This window comes from Ailuropoda melanoleuca, chromosome 2 (genome assembly GCF_002007445.2).
Source record: "Ailuropoda melanoleuca isolate Jingjing chromosome 2, ASM200744v2, whole genome shotgun sequence".
NCBI classification, from domain to species: Eukaryota; Metazoa; Chordata; class Mammalia; order Carnivora; family Ursidae; genus Ailuropoda; species Ailuropoda melanoleuca.
In genome coordinates, this window is record NC_048219.1 from 129,263,692 (window position 1) to 129,281,144 (window position 17,453).

Below are 17,453 nucleotides of genomic sequence, written 5' to 3' on the forward strand. Positions count from 1 at the left end.
AATAAAGTTGAAATTCTATCTTTGCAATCTGTATATTTTACAGGGGAACTTGTACAAAGGAAAAACAGTAAACAAACTTTAATAAAACAGGACTTACTTGCGAAGTTTACCTTCTACTACCCACTTATCTCTCCTCAAGTTTGACATATAATCAATGTTCTTGTCAATTTCACTGTCAATGCAAAAGTTAGAAGACATATATTAATCCCTATGCAATACATTAATTTGGTAATAAGCAAACTGATGCAGTTTTTGGTAAGTATAAATGCTGATTGCCTATGAATAGCAAAAACAATTGAAAATTACATTAATATATTATCATATCTTAGAGATATATGGAAAACTTAAAATGGCCAGTAATGATAGAAATGCATAGCTCCAAAATATTTGGCTTGATCCTTTTCTTACAAAGGTAAAGAACTAAAAGTAACATATTTAAATCTGTAAAATAATAAATAGCAAGAAGAAGATGAACAGGAATTTGTTCACCAAATCTTGAAATACTAGAGTGGAGAACTTACTTTGACTCTTAAACGAGACTAAGTACTTTTTAAAAAAGTATAAATTAATAAATAAACTAAAAATATAAGACTGCATTAGCACATAATAAAATAAAAAGTAGCTGGATAATTCTAGGAATGGCTACTAAGGAAAATCAGGTAGACATCTATCATTGAAAGACATTGAAAAAAAGAAAAATTCTGGATTCTTTCATTTTTGGCACTATAGCAAAAAAAAGTATTTTTACATTTCAGTGTATAAATAATTAACAAAATTATTATATAAACAAAACAAGTTATAAAGACTGTATACCGTATGATCCAAATTTTTGTTTCAATAGACTTCAAAGAAATATATTAAAATATTATTAGCAGTAGTCACCTCTGAATGGTGCGATCAAGTGTAATTTTAACTTTTTTTGTGCTAGTCTGTTACTTCAAGATTTTCCATAAGAAATTTGTATTATTTTGTGATTAGGCAAATTCAAAACAGAAAACAATCACCAGAAAAGTGTGGGTATATGCTTACCTCACCACACTCTTACTGCATGCCAGTTCATTGATCAGGAAAGCCAAGACTGAAGCTTTCTGTGCTGGAGTATGAGCCTGAAAAGCTTTGGTTTTCAGGCTTTCGGTAAGTTCAGTTTGTCCACAATGGGCTTCCATAAAAATCTGCAAAATCTCCGAAACATTGTCTCGATTCACACCAACATTCAGCAAATGTTCTCCAAGAGCTGTTTTGGCCTATAAAAGTTTGACATTTTTATCAGTATTGATCATAACCATTCATGACATAAAAACAATAAGATTTTAAAATATGGATATTACATGATCTAGATATTACTGACAAGGACTTTATTCATATTTTTGATGGAGTGGAGATTAAAAATAGGCAATAGATGATAGCCAAGTATTTAAGTACTTGTAATCCTTCTATTCCTTCTTCAAGCCCTTGAGTAAAAGTTAGGTAGGGAGAACAGTATGTAAACTCATGGGTAGAAATAATCTATCACACCTTTTTTGACTATAGAGACTACCCTAAGCTTTTCCAGGCTTTATCTAGACATTCTATCAGTAGTGGTGGGGGAGCAGGTTCAAGAGCCCTATTACTGTGTTCTGGCTCTCTGGTGTCATGGGTTCTACTGCCTGCTCTAGGGAAGGAATAGGGAGATGGAGGAGAAATTAACAGATGCATCTGGAAGCTTTTCACTCTGCAATATTATCTGCAGCAAAGCTGACCAAAATGTGTATCTTAGCTGAAATTAAGATAAATATGAACTTAATGGGTATCCACATTAAGAGTCTTCATGTGCTGGTCTATAGGTGCTTTGATTAGCCTCAGTTTTTCACGGTGATTAAGACAGAACACAGTATAATTTCAGAAGGCACACATAAGTTCTGTTTTATGAATTATGATTTCTCTTTTGTCTAATATCACATGGGTATTTCTTTAAATTTGGTTTTTGCTGACAACTAGAGGAAAAGAGTAATTTGGGAATGATCTATATTCCTTAGGCTTTATGCGCCAGGTTTTTCTAGGTTTGTACCAATTTAACCTGAACCAGATCTACATTTAACTTCGTGAGACACGTAGGAAAAAAACTGGATCAGTCTATACAATCTTCTAATATGCTAAAGCCAGCTAACAATGCACTGATAGTACAAATTTAAAAAAAAATTTATATTTTGGGTTTTTTTACCTTGTATCCTGTAATTAGACCTGGATCACATACAGCAGCTGAGAGGAGCCTCACAAGCAAGTCTTGTACTTCACCCATGCTGTCCCCTATATTTAGCAATCCCTCTTGAAGAACACTCAGGTTTGGAACATCAATATTCACATCAAAGCCCAAAACTTTACCAAAGTTTCGTAAGAACTGCACCACCATGAGACAGTCTGAAAATGTACTTCCAGAGAGAACAAGTCCTGGAATACGAGGCAACTCTGGCAAAGGCTGCACATAAAACAAAACAATAAATAAATAATTTTAAAGCCATGATTTTATATCTTCTGAAGTAAAAGAAGTTGCTGTCTTTGTTCTTCCCGCATCAATCACACCAGTGATTTTCCCTCTGGATTGTAAATCTCCTGGGTGCATTTCTACAATCCCACGGTATTAAGTACAGATATGGTCTCGAATTCAACTCATCAACAATAAATTTTGCCTGAACCCAACATGAACTTAGATTTCTGCAAAAGAGAACACTAATTTTAACTAACTTACATATTGATAAACATTGGTTTACGTGGCTGGAGAAAAAATTAGATAACATAAGAAACATTTCAAAAGTACCTTCCCATGGACATACTGAGTAGAGTACTGATTTCTTCTAATGATGGAGACCAATTTATATTTCACACTACTTTAGGAGCTCAGAAACTAACAGGGTGCATCTGTGGGCTGTATGGTTGGGAGTGGTGGCATTTTTGGCTACTGAATGTGGACAAATTACTAGGTCAACATGATCAGAACCCACGACCCTATCAAGAACCCAGTTATACTACAACTAACAGTCTTTAGGTTTCCAATATGTAGCGAAACATTAATACTGAGTTTCAATATTAAAATTAGAAAGCTGTCTCTTTTGCTCCTTCTCAAATATTTTTACATATTAACAGTTTAATGACCAAACTGTAGTACTAGTTGTCATAAATGTTTAAAAAATTAAGGAAATAGGTAATCTAAATTAAAAATATTTTTGTAGATAAATGGGATTCAATAATTGTATCTTAAACTTCAAGTAGAAAAAAGTGTGGCGTGTAAATATTTCTTTTTCTCTGAATTTGTCTAGTTCAAAAATGTTCCCCTACCCTTCATTTACTGAAGTAAGAAAATACTTTTTCTACTAATATTGTATGGGAACACAGAACTATGGATAATAGCTGATACCATACAAATCTTTTACGTTCTGTTTTAAAACTATTTAATTCAGAGACTTTTCCGGAACCCTATCATACACATACATTTCCATATGACTCTAAATATGTATATAACAAAGCTAACAAAAATAAGGCTTAAAATGAACATATATTTGACATAATGCGTATGGATTTAAGTAAAAATAAAAGATGCAAGGAGATAAAGCTCATTTAGGATTAAAAAATATTTACTCACTCTGAGGCTTATTAAATGTGTTAACTAACACATTCTGGGCTTAGGAAATTTTAAACACACAAGTGACTAAAACTAGCATGTATACTTTCATTTTTACTTAAAAGCATTTATGCTAAGTAACTAGACAGAATATTAATATAATTAAATCCTCACTGGAGTATTAAAAGTTTGCTTTAAGTACTTCAGAAGCGATCTTACACAGATTAAGAGACAATCATTATTTATATATCAGACGAATATGACTTATAAGTAAATATAGATGCTACTGATCAAGTATAATAACATATAATTGAGACAGTATCCTAGAGATGATATGCAGCATCAATATAATTTCTAGAAATACCACCTTCTTAGGTACAGTCAAACATAATAGATTTCTACTAATACATGAAATCGTGTCAGATACTAATATTATTTTGCTCTTTCCAGTTTCTACTTTTATATATTTTAGCCACATTAGATGTCTGTGAAGCATGATGGAAGGGAAAACACATATGAAGTACTTTGGTTGGCTATACTTCTTGGCTTTCAGGATGATAAACAGTATGGACTCTGGAATTTAACAAACTGGAGATTGAATCCAAGTTGCTACTTATTAGCAGTGTAACCTTGGGCAAGTTCCTTAACCTCTTTGTGTCTCAGTTTTCCCCTTGGTAAATGGGCATAAATACCAGTTCCCCAGGCCTGTGGTGAGGATGAAGTGAGAGAATTCATCTAAAGCACTTAGCATAGTGTCTGGCATGTAGTAAACATACTCAGTAAACGTTAGCAATAATCACTAAAGCACTGAAGGAGGTCATAGAGTATAAACCGTCACTTATGTAAATATCTACCGGCGCGAGGTGAGGGGCTAGAGCTTTCTGTACCTAAATGCCTGGAAGGAATGAAATGACAGATAGAAATCCTATCCACTTCTCTAATTCATCTTTGCAGATTTCCTCAGTATTTCTACTTCAATTTAAAAAGGCTTACAGTGCTCCACTTATATATTAAGAAGCGCCATTATTGGCACAGGAGGCCTGAGAGGTTTATTGGTGGCCATCCAGGAAAGGCAGATAGACCTTGACTTGAAAACCCACTGCTCTGGTTAAAAACGAAAGGCTTCCATAATGGCAACTCTGGCAAAGGAATCAGGTGAGACACAGGAAAAATTAAACTTACTAATGAAATGTTTTACATGATAAATTACCTTTTGGTCTGCTAAGCACATATCTTCATTAGGCTTCTTTAGTTCCTTTGCCATTTCTAATTCTAATCTTCGTTGCTCTAGTTTACGTTCTTTATTTAACCTTTTCTCATCACGTTTTTCTTGCTTCAACCGTTCTTTTTCCTTAAAAAGAAAACCAAGTCCAACAGTCTCTTTAATCATTGTATGTGTTTGAAAACCTCCAGTTAAAAATTTATCAAAGGGTTATTATTTTCATGAATAGAATTCTCAGGATATTTAGGAATACACTTGGAACTACATAGAAACAATGATTTATTTTCACTCTTTGAGTTTTAAAATAATCTTATGACTGTGTGTGTGTCTGTGTGTTTGTATTACCAATATTAGATTCAACTCGATTCAACTCGGATTATTCCATTACTCAAAATTTATTCGATCCTTCCCCAGGTTACAATATAAGAATCAAATACTTATTAACAAAAGCAGATATACAAAATTCACATGGGTAATTAGATATTTATAAAATACAGTTAGCTAGTATTAACACAAATTTTTGTGTAGGTCCAGGAAACAAGGGAGGATTTATAGCATGAAAGTGGAAGCAACATGCTTGAATTTGCAAAAACTACTCTTTCAATTAACTAGTCTTAAGATAGCACCTGTGACGAAATCAAAATATTATTTACCACTATAAACAACACTTAAGAGAATGTAAAATGGATTCTGAAGGCAATTCCAAAAACATTAAAAAAATATTTTCAGTAATGAGAGCAAAATGGAAATAACTGTCCTGTGTCCCTGTTGTAGGGGATGACACCCTGTTGGAAGAAGTCAAAAGTTTTTCTACAATAATATTAGTGTCAGTACTTTATTGCCAGACTTCAAATACAATGTTTACTTAGATGAGAAATAACAGTGGAACCATCAGGCAGTTCTAACTTATTACCTCACACATTTGACACACTAATGATGGGTTACTTTTGTATGCTGGTCATGTCTCTTCCTTGTTTAAAAATCTGTCAATTTTTCAATTTTCTTTATTTTTATCAAAATAAAGTCCAACTCCTTACTTCTGAATTCAAAACTCTCTCTCTCTCTTTTTTCTTATCTCCCGTTTTTGTATTCTATGTAGATTTAGTCAAACTATTTGCTATTCCTGATGAACATCTTGTTTCCTCACCTCCTTATATTGGTGCCCTCCAAGCGGGAAGGTCATTACTCCCATCTAGTGGATCTTAATCCTATTTAAACACTACCATCTCCTCCCGAATACCAATTTCTCTTAATTCTCATAGCTCTAACCTATTATTTTAACACTGCATTTATTGCTTCCTATACTATATTAGCATTTCCCCCCATATTCTAGCTGTATCTGTTTCAATTACCATGGCTAAGATAGCACCCTGACTGCTGTGGGAGGGTATGCCACAGGAGAAACAGAGAGGAGAGGATCTTCCTGCCAGAGTAGAGAAAGCACAGTGTATTTGAGAAATTGCTAGTAGTGTCAAGAGTGGAGTGTAGGTTGCAGATTGAATAGTTGCTGAATATTATGATACAGAGCCAGAGGCCAGGTCATGAGAGCCTTTTTATATGATATGCTCAAGTCACTGCTCATTTTTATACAACCTCTAAATTTCTGGGTTACTGATTCATACGGGAAAATGATTCGGAAACTGTATTGTGAGATTATTGACACCAAAAAAAGTGCTACAATTAATGTCACTGATTATAAACTAAAAGCAATTTCTGAGGGTCTAATGACATAAAATACACACAATTAACATGCAACATTCCCACAATGCACTGTAGATTTTCAAATCAAATTATCATTGGTAGAAGATATTTTCCCCCAGAGTTGGATTTTCAATTTACAAACACAATGGATGTTGCTCCAAGAATTTTTTTCAAGGAAGAGAAAACATTTTGGTCACTCACCAGAATAATAAATTACAATCACCAACAGAAAAAACAAACGTCTCTTATAGATTTCAAAGTAGCTGGTATAAATTTTTCTACCATATAGGACTAACCCAGAATTCTTAATGATGTTCATGATAATAATTACAAAAATAATAACTGAGACTACTATTCACTAAAAACTGTTGAAAATGGTCAGCATTTCTTTTCAAAAAGAAAGGACAATGTGACACTAATGTTCTCTTCACTGTGCCAACTTCACTTTGATGCCAATCTGGGGGTAATACTTGAATGATAGGTAGACAATGAGTTAAAGTGCATTTAACGTCATGAGGTAAATATAGCTTATATTCGTGGATACCATTTTTAGCTAGTGATAGGCAATATTTTTTCCGGTTAGAAGAATTGTTATAATATGGCATGGAGGGTAAAATGACATCAATTTTTAGGATAAAATGGAGATTTCTAAGAAATCTTAGAAATTTGTAGGACCTTTATTACTTAAAGACAAGCATCCATTCTTGTCTTGAAGTATTAGGGATACTTCAAAGAAAACATGAAGTCTCTAAATGTAGTAAATTTGGTGAATTTACTCACTAATTTATCTAATGAACTTTAATGAATTGTATAAGACAAGATAACTCTCAAAGAACTAGAGCTTCTGGGTCCCCTCAACAATCAACTAATATTTAAAATGGTATAGACAGACAGTCACAATCTAGCCCCACACAAGTTTTCATCTCCTATGTCATGATTATCAGTGTATTTCCCATGCTCTAGTCACACTGTGTGGTACAGCTGTGCTGAGAAGACAGTGTAACCAGTTTGAGGCATTGCTTGGATGATGATGAAGATGATGAAAAAGGACAAGGTGGAGAATGGGGAGGAAGATGAGGAGTACAGACAAAAGGAGGAGAAAGAGGAGAAGGAGAAAAGCAACAAAGCCAAGACAGGGGCATACACAAGGTGAAAACGAATTAACCCTCTCTTTGCACCTTCCTCCTCTCTGCCCACAGGTCATATTGAGATACAACAAGATACCTTTGTATGTGCCATTTCCTGTGCCTGGAATGCAGAACCTCTCTTCCTTAACCCAGAAATAAAGCCTGCTTTTATTCTTCTCATAAGTGCTTCAGGCATTTCAATATTTCTCTTTTTCTGAGCTTCCGCAAAACATTATACTATGTATTACACTCTGGGACAATTATTTGTCTCAAGTTGATCTCTTACACTTTAGTGTAAAGTTCTAGAGGTCAGAGGAACAAACTTAATTCACCTGTTTCTTTACGGACCTATTCAATTCCCAGCAGTAAAATTTGCCAGACACTTCAAGGAAGTTTTTAATGATTTTATTTTTCTCCCTATCAAGCCTGTATCAGTTCCACTTTTCTCTCCCACTGGTCTCAATGTTATTCTTATTTCCAACTACAATGTCATATGTCTTTAACAGAAATACTTGGTGTGCCTTAGCATATAAAAATTACTTAAGCATTTATTCATTTGCTGAATGATTAATTCCATAAATGCCATATAAATAACAATAGGTTAACATTTGTACTAGTCATTAAACATATTCAATGGCTGATTTTTTTCTCAATTTTTTAGATTTTGTTCTGTGGACAGACATAATTGATGCCTTCTATTTTCAATTATACACAAACCTTGTAGCCAAAAGCATTTAATACATTCATTAATAATATTCAAGTTATATTTGGGAATTTAAAAATATCTCGATATATTTCTCACATTTACTCCAACATTAATTTCATAATCATTTTAATTGCATACTCTATGATTTGATGTGCTTGCAAATACACTGTCTCCATATCAAAATTAAATAGACTTATTATCTGATAATTTTTTCCAGAAACTGAAGTTTAGAGTGGCAGTGCTACTTTAGGCCAAATTTGAAAATATTTAAACTTGTGTAGTAGTCTCTCTTCTAGACTTGGTATACTGTTTGAAAGAGCAACATTTACCAACTTTTCACCTAAGCCTTTTTTTTTTTTTTAAGATTTTATTTATTCATTTGAAAGGGAAAGAGACAGAGAGAGCACAAGCAGGGGAAGAGGCAGAGGGAGAGGGAGAAGCAGACTCCCTGCTGAGCTGGGAGCCTGATGTAGGGCTCGATCCCAGGACATGGAGATCATGACCTGAGCCCAAGGCAGATGCTTAACCATCTGAGCCACCCAGGCACCCCACACCTAAGCCTTTTCTTGACAAATTAAGTTACTATGCTTAATCCTACACTTAATTTCTGTAATTTTATGTTTTTAGAGATTTAATTAATTAATTAATTTAGAAAGTGAGAGTAGATGTGTGCACATGCACCCAGCAGGGGCAGCGGGGGGAGCAGAAGGAGAGGGAGAGAGCAGACTCTGAGCTCAGTGTGGAGCCAAGGCAGGATTCGATCCCATGACCCCAAGATCATGATCTGAGCTGAAACCAAGAGTGGAAGCCCAACTGACTGAGCCACCCAGGCTCTCCTATAACATATTTTGTTGCTATGTCAAATACCAGGATTTCACAATGGAACTTCCTGGTTTTGTAAGGTCAATTCACAACAAACCTTTGGTGTACCAGAGAAGACTTATGAAACCTATCATAATATGAGACATATTTTACATTAACAATGGTTAAATTTCAGGGCAATAACTTAGACTGACTACAAATGACTACAAAATATAGCTCCTGACTATATTTTAGATTGACTGTCAATAATGACAAGCAATTAGTATGACTCCTCTTAATGTTTTTGGCTTTCATCCTCCCCATATCCTCCAGTTTTCTAGATGTAGAAATTCTTGAAGTTAATGAATGCTTGGAATATAAGTCATTTATAATAAAATATCTTTTTAAGCATCTTAATTACAGTAATGGAATTTTCCATATCAAAATATTACTAATATTTTAGTTAAGAAGTCATTTAAATTTCATTTCAAAGTTGAAACACCTTTTGATAGCAAATGCATTAAATTTAGATTATCCCAAACAGCCCAAAATACATAGGGTGAAAATTTCAAAAACCAGTTTTTTACGCACACAAAAAGATTACTTTAGGGGCTCTCAAGGCATAAATGACAGTATTTCCAGAAATCTATAGCATAATAATAAATATAGGAAATAAATTTATTCTATTTTAGAATCATAGAAGTTTAAAAACCAAACAATGAATGTGGTAGAATGACCTGTTATCGTAAACTTTTACAACTTATCAGACTGCAAAACAAGACATTTTTAAGAGACATGCTGCAAAGATGCCTTCTTTTTTTGTTTTTTATGATTCTACTAGGTCTCTTAGATGCTTGTTCTGAGCATAATTAGGAGAATATATTTCTTTTGACAGCAACTTGTACTTAAATTTCAAAGACATAAATATAATTTAAGAGACACAGGTTTACCTCAGGGTGCAGGAAGAATACAAGTATAAATAAGATTAATAATAGAAGCCACTTATAGAAGACAGATATAAAGATTAAAAGTACTACTGTTTTATGGTAAAATTCAATATGAGTAGAATAATCAGGGTAATTTTTTTTAAAGGGACTTTTTACATTTAAAATATTATGAAAATTAAGTTTAAACAAATGAAAAAATTATGAATCACATGATGGAGAGACCTTTACATTTTATATTTTAATAAAAATTTTATTTTATAGGTATAATATTTAAAAAGAATAAAACCTCCCCGTTATCGTATTTTCTTAAAATCTCCCAAAGTATCACAGAAGTCTGTACTTACTTAAGGTTGTGTATCTAATACTGTGTAGAATAGCTATTATAAATGTTTCTTAAATTAAAATTAAAATTGTTAATAATACTTGAGTCAGATAATCAGAGATTTTAATATTCCTAAATTAAATTGATAATAATCTTTTAAAAACTGACTTTGTTTATAGGACATTTAACATTTTATCATAGAGTTAATATAAAATTATTTGTTTTTAGACTAGTTAACTTTAAAATTAAAAGACATTGTAAGTACACCATATAAAAACAATATACAAGTATGTCACAGAAGTATATTTACTATGTCTTCAACCAAACAATGGGTTTGCTTAAACAAAACCAACTACATGTGCAATTCTACTTATTTTCATTTTTCACTAACTAATGATTAATATAAATATAGGATTATAAAATAGTCTTATGACTTGAATCATGGATGGGGAGGGGCTATATATTTTTTCTGCTTTCAAATTGTTTATTAGATGACTTCTGAAACCTCAACTACTCTCTTGTATTTTATGGTTTTGTTTCCTAAAATGCTGACACAGTCATTCTGTGATAGCTGTATATTTAACAACCTTTTGTAGTTTATTGATCCTTGGAGGGAGACATATAAAAGACTCTGTTGATTACTGTGGTTGATTATTCAGTTAATATGAGTAAAGTGATTATAAATTTGTGACTGGTATGGTTTAAAGTTTTTATAAATGAAAGAGGAGATTTTGAGCTACTTTGTCACATTGCTTTAATCAACCTGTTTCTAGTGCTTAGTAATAATGCAAGCAGAGGTGTCTCATATTATACTTGAATTATACTAGGAAATAAGCCTTTTTTATTCATGAGACTATTCTTTCTTATATTTTCTTATGAAAATATTTATAAACTATGATGATATAGTAATGACCCTTTAAAATTAATAAGATAATAATATGTAATTTATATAAGTCTGAATATTCTTACTAATTATAGATTTTTTTTTAAGATTTTATTTATTTATTTATTCAACAGAGATAGAGACAGCCAGTGAGAGAGGGAACACAAGCAGGGGGAGTGGGAGAGGAAGAAGCAGGCTCATAGCGGAAGAGCCTGATGTGGGGCTCGATCCCATAACGCCAGGATCACGCCCTGAGCCGAAGGCAGACGTTTAACTGCTGTGCCACCCAGGCGCCCCAACTAATTATAGATTTTTAAAAAGATTTTTATGTATTTATGGGGTGGGGGAAAGAGCATGAGCAGGGGGGGAGGGGCACAGGGAGAGGAAAAAGAAGACTCCCTGCTGAGTAGGGAATCCCATGCACAACACCCCCTCAATCCCAGGACCCTGGGATCATGACCCAAGCAGAAGGCAGATACTTAACTGACTGACCCACCCAGGCACCCCACTAATTATAGATTTATATAAAGGAAAATCTATAGATTGGGATTATTTTAGGGAAAATTTATTGAGTTAATACTAAATCAAAAAGATCAGTATAGTGTACACAGAGTAACATAAAAGTGGAGTTTGTGTTACCATCTTACTTTGATGGATATGGGGAGGTTCTTGGAATAATTTCAGATGTTACAGGAAATTTTAATTAACAAGGTGAAAGCAATTTATTTGTTTTTAACCTCATTAGTTCTTTAAATATTATTCATAGCATTTTTGTTTATCTTCTCTATTTTTCTTTCTTCACAATCTAATAATTAAATGTTGAAAGTATTTAAAGTTAGAATCATGGTCAGTTCAGAATTTTTAGTTAGCCCTGCCTAGGTATCATATGGCTTTAATTTTACAATAAAGTTTGTTTTCTTAATAGTTAATAACAGAAAAAAAATTATAGGTAATAGGAGACAGAATATGAAGCCAAGATATCCCTATTATTGGCATTACACTAGTTACATCTTTTGCATGTTAAGTAATAATAAGGAAATGGACAAGTACATATAGGAATATTTTGTTAATATTCATAGAGGTGGCACATTGATGTAAAGATCTGATGAAAGTTTGGATTGCCAGTAAAAACATATGCCCAATTACTGCCTAACTGTTTATACTGTAAATTTTTCTCTCTCTGATATGATAAAAAAATCATTATTATTATTTTTGTTTTTCTTGCAGTATCTAATTTAATGCTGTGCCCCAAATAATAAAGAAGTTAAAAAAAATACTTAGTTGATCACATATCTATAGGTACCATTCAATAAAGGAACACAATTTAAAATCAGAATAACTGGAAAAATTATCTAGTCTTGTTCCCAAGTCTATAGTTATCAGAGGATAACAACACTTTAAGAGCTCAGTTTCACCTATGGGGTACTCTTAAACATTCCAATAAAGGATTATTTGTGACATAAGTCATTTTAAATAATAGTTCCTTGAATGTCTAACTTTAAGAAAACCATCTAGAGTAAAATAAAAGATTTTATTATTAAAGAAAATTATATAGACAGAAAACATAATAATGTACTCATTCTTTAATGCTACTTTAATCAATTTGTTTAACTCCTGTTTTCATTTTAAATCATTCATTCATTCATTCATTCAACTACAATTTTCTAAGCTCCAACTATATACCTGGCTCTACAGTGGTAGACAAGACAGACAAGATTCCTCAAAGATCTTACATCCTGGGAGGAAGAGACCACAAAAAACTATAAAATAAATAAGATGATGGAATGGAGTTCCAGAGATGAGGTATAAAAAAAGGCAAAATTATGTGTTCTGGGAAGGCCTCTTTGACAAGTTAACATTTGATCTATCACTAAACAACAAATAAGAACTACTCAAATATTTGGTGGAAAAACAACAATGGTAAAGACCCTTTGTTTAGGATAATAAACCAACTGACTGGAATATAGTACTTAAGAGACAAATTGTATGAGGTAAAGTTGGAGTGACAGGCGGAGGTCAGAGCATGTGGGACTGCTTTATCATGGTGAGGAATTTGGACTTTATTACAACTGTAATGAGAAGCCACTAGAAAGTGTTAAGATGTAACCTGGATCACTTTTGAAAAGATCACTCGGGCTGCTCTATGGAAAACACATAGGGAGTGCTGAGGAAAACAAGAATGAAAACAAGGGAAGGGAGGTTCCTTAAATTATTATGCTTTATGTTATAATTTTTCTATACATTTCTCTCTCTCTTTTTTTTTCTTGGTTTAATATTTTGGCATGGTTGCCTTGATAATCCTTTTCTAATTACTTATGCTTGATGTGGGCAGCCCAATCAAGAATGTGTACTGCCCCAATATAGGTGCTTTTGTTTTTAGCTCCTTCTCACTTTATCTAATACTTATTTTTATTTTTTGAAGTACTTCAGAGAGAAGGGTAAATACTGTAATACTGTGTATATTACTCATGTTTCTTTTTTCTGAGGATGAATGAGCTAGAAGAGGAAGAGCTGTACTTGGTTTCTCATACTCCTTTCCAAGTTTTATCGGAACCGATGTACCTGATTCACTTTATTTAGTCAAAGGTAAATCTTTTTCCCACGAAAGGTGCTCTTGGTCTTTCATGGGTTCTTAGAAGGTGTAATTTTAATTACCTTCATTTATCCTGTGGCCGCTATCTTTCACTCAAACTAGATCTTACCCACCTCTCTTCAGCAGCTTTTCCCACTCTCCTCTCAGTTAACAGGAAATATGAAAAACCAATGGAAGAGGGCATGCCTTTTGGGCCTTTTGGCACCTTTTAACCTGGGCATTCACTCTCTTTGATGATCTTACTGCTACTCTTGGGTTCTCCCCTTCTACTAAATTCAAGTATATCTAGAGATAATGCTCTGTGTTATTGTCATAATTCTGCCTTTCTTTTGTTTTTCTCCCCATCAGGAAAAATCAGAATGGCATGCCCTGGTTCTCTTTAGTCCTCTGGAAAGAAGTATACTTGGTAGAGAGGAACTTGTCTCTTGAGGGATTTTCTAGGTCTTTTTCCTGAGTTGTTCTTTCAGTTTCTATCTCTCCAGATTGGATGAAATTAGGTTGAGCTTTCAGAATTTTAATTAATCCCCTTTCCTACTCTTCCCACAGCCATACTGCTTTTAGACGGGAACAGAGATAGCAGCCACTCCAATTCTCAGAATCTGTTGCCTTTCTCTTTCTCTGCTTGTCATTTTTCAGAGATTATGGCTATAAATCCATGCACAGACCCCACTGTTATGTTAGGTGTAGAGGCTGTCAGTGGGCCTGGATAATTAACAGGTTTGGAAGAAAAGACAGTAAGAAAAATGTTAAGGCAAAACTTTCATGAAATTTAGGAGAGTCACAGAAGTGATTGCTAGAAGAGGCTTTAGAGGTAATCTGTGTTAGCAGTTCCCAACCTGGATATGCATCTTGCTAGGCCCGCTCTACACAGCAAACACAGAGGGAGTGATAAGGAACTATAAGCACTATGTGGTGCTATGCTTTGTTCCAAAAACTTTACACATACACTCATACAGATACACACCCATTTAATCATTACTACAGAATGAAACAGGAACTGGTATCATCTCTATTTTATAGATGAAAAATTTGAATCACAGACAGGTGAAATAGCCTGCCTAAGGTCAGGTAGCTGAAAGCACTGAAACCAGAATTCAAATCCAGGTAACTGGGTTACAATGTCCAGGTTCCTAAACAATACTCTTATTGTCTCTCTATATTAGAAATCTATAATAGTTTTAGCCGGAGCTGAGGGCAAAATGCTGAGATACAGGCCTCTCAAATTTGCAGATCAAACTGTTACTTTTATTAATTCTCATTTATTAAATGTTTATCTCAGTTTATGATCTTATAATCCTAGGAGGTAGGTATCATCATCTCAATTTAAAAGAAGAAATAACCTTTAACTAACTAGAATTTAAATAAAAATTTGAAACAAAAAAAAAGAGGGAAAGGAGGAAGGAAAGAAAGAAAGAATGAAAGAAAAGAAAAGAGAAGAGAAGAAAGGAAAAGAAGAAAAGGAGCAAGCAAGCCAGCCTGAAGAGGTAAAGCAGGTTGGTTCAGAGTCGACATGGGAATTCTGAGTCTCACATTCCAAAGCCCTGGATATAATGGCCACACCTCTATTCAACCGTTTTAATACACAATGCATTCCTTTGTAATATATAGTTTAACCTTTAATTGGTTTCTATTACATTCCAAATAAGCTCATTTTGACTTATTTCAGTAATTTCCCTATTCTGAATTATCTGTTAAAAGTCTATTTTAAGGAAAGTACTTAAGCCCAATTTTACACATAGAACAGTAAAGAATAATTCTGAAAGCAGAAGTCCATGGTTGGACTGACTAGTGTTTCAGTTAGGACACACAGGACTTGTTTAGGCATGCTGTAAATATTAATTTTGTGAAACTCTGGTTACAGTAATAAATTACTACTTTTAACCAAACGAATGCCATTCACTACATTAAAAAAAGATAATTAAAATCTCAGCCAAGAAAATGAACACATAGATTGGAATCCTTCCTACATTATTTTATGTTGTAATAGTTATTATCTTTAATATCTGGCTTGCTTATGAAAGCTAATAAACCATGACAAACCTATACTATGAAAAATTTATATTTAGAAAAACCAATGCTTTAGGAAAAAATACTAGTATTTTTCTAGAAACATGAACTTACTTCTGCTTTTTTACGAGCTTCCATAGCTTTCATAAGCATCATATGTTGTCTCCTTCTCTCTCGTTCCTATTAGGCCAGATAAGATTAGGAAAATAACTATAATTAATAGTTTGATTTTGAAATGAAAAAAACAAAACAAAACAAAACAAAACTCAGTATAGCATGTTTAGCATTTATAGACAAGTCACAGTAAATACTAAATATAAGACAAGAATGGCCAGTCTGTGCATGTTTTAGTTCAGGTTTAGAAAGCAAATACAAGAACAATCAAAAGCAAAAAGGTAAAGCAATGAACATGGAGACAGTGTAAACAGAAGCATACAAGATTTACTTATGGTCAGTTGTGATGCTCCTTCAAAAGCTGGCAGAACAAAAAGCATAATGGTTGGCTGGAACAGGTCAGTTACCTTACATCTGCTATTAGAAAAACCACAAATATGTACCATAGGCCAATTAAACTAAAGGTTGTATTGTTCTTAAATTTTTAGATCAGGCGGAAATCAGTTTATAATCACTTTCACTTCATGGTTTTAGAATTAAGTTATTTTTATTTCAAGCATATTATCTTTTCGTAAATTCAATAGGCTACCAAGAAATTAGAAAGATTTTTTTTAAAGCTTTTATACCAATTTAGTTAAACTAGTCGTGGTTCACATACCAACACCAATGAAATGGAATATTCCTATTTACTGATGTCTGCCACTTGATGCGCTATTTAAGGCCATAAAAGCTGCACCACGGGCTAATAAATGGAATCTAAAAGGCACAGTATGAAAATAGGGTAAGCACTAGTTTCGATAATCACAGTTATATCTAATGAATTCTTTTTGTTTAAATGTATTTGGTCCCCCCAAAGGGATATTTCTAAAATTATTTCTAAAATTTTGTCTATAAAACCAGAATATATTTCATATTCTCTCATCAACCTAACTCAAAATTCCCATTGTATTCAATGGCAGTTTTGCATCTAGAATGACGGGAGAATATGGGTCATCATCGTATCTAATTGTATAGGGATCCAACTTTGATCGTGACATCAGTAATGTAAATTTTTGGACAGCAGCCTTATATAAGGCTTGCGCAATTCAATTAGAAATCTTGGAGATGTATTATACTTCTTTATAGACAGACAAGCAGATGTATGCAATGCACTGTGCTGTAAAGCCATGCAGCAGTATGTAATATGACAGCAGCCAGTGCTACACTTTATGCATTGCTATGACAACCATATCACAACCAAATCACAATGCGGTGTTAGATGTACAAAAATAAACATACCCATACCATATCTAGTCTATGCCTCTCCAACTCCTGGTAGAAAGAGTTGGCACAACATTATGAAACAGAAATCACAGAGTCATGAAACCAATTTTTAACCCCCCAAAAGACACCAATACCAAAGCAAGGCAATAAACCATAAGATGAAGGAAAAACT

The 17,453-nt window shown here is 33.4% G+C and overlaps 1 protein-coding gene across 22 annotated transcripts in view; it reads right to left on the bottom strand.

Annotated features, from left to right (window-relative positions):
- Positions 1-17,453, bottom strand: part of BAZ2B (bromodomain adjacent to zinc finger domain 2B) — a 395,156-nt gene that overhangs the window by 46,991 nt on the left and 330,712 nt on the right. For 15 of the 22 annotated variants that reach the window (XM_034643322.1, XM_034643377.1, XM_034643364.1 and 12 more), the window contains 6 exons: positions 17,297-17,329; positions 16,019-16,084; positions 4,806-4,946; positions 2,201-2,455; positions 1,030-1,244; positions 98-172 (listed from right to left, as the gene is read on the bottom strand). In XM_034643322.1, coding sequence (XP_034499213.1) covers positions 98-172; positions 1,030-1,244; positions 2,201-2,455; positions 4,806-4,946; positions 16,019-16,084; positions 17,297-17,329 — 785 coding nt within the window. The remainder of the gene's footprint in view (positions 1-97; positions 173-1,029; positions 1,245-2,200; positions 2,456-4,805; positions 4,947-16,018; positions 16,085-17,296; positions 17,330-17,453) is intronic. The other 7 variants (XM_034643371.1, XM_034643382.1, XM_034643355.1 and 4 more) reach the window with 2 other exon arrangements.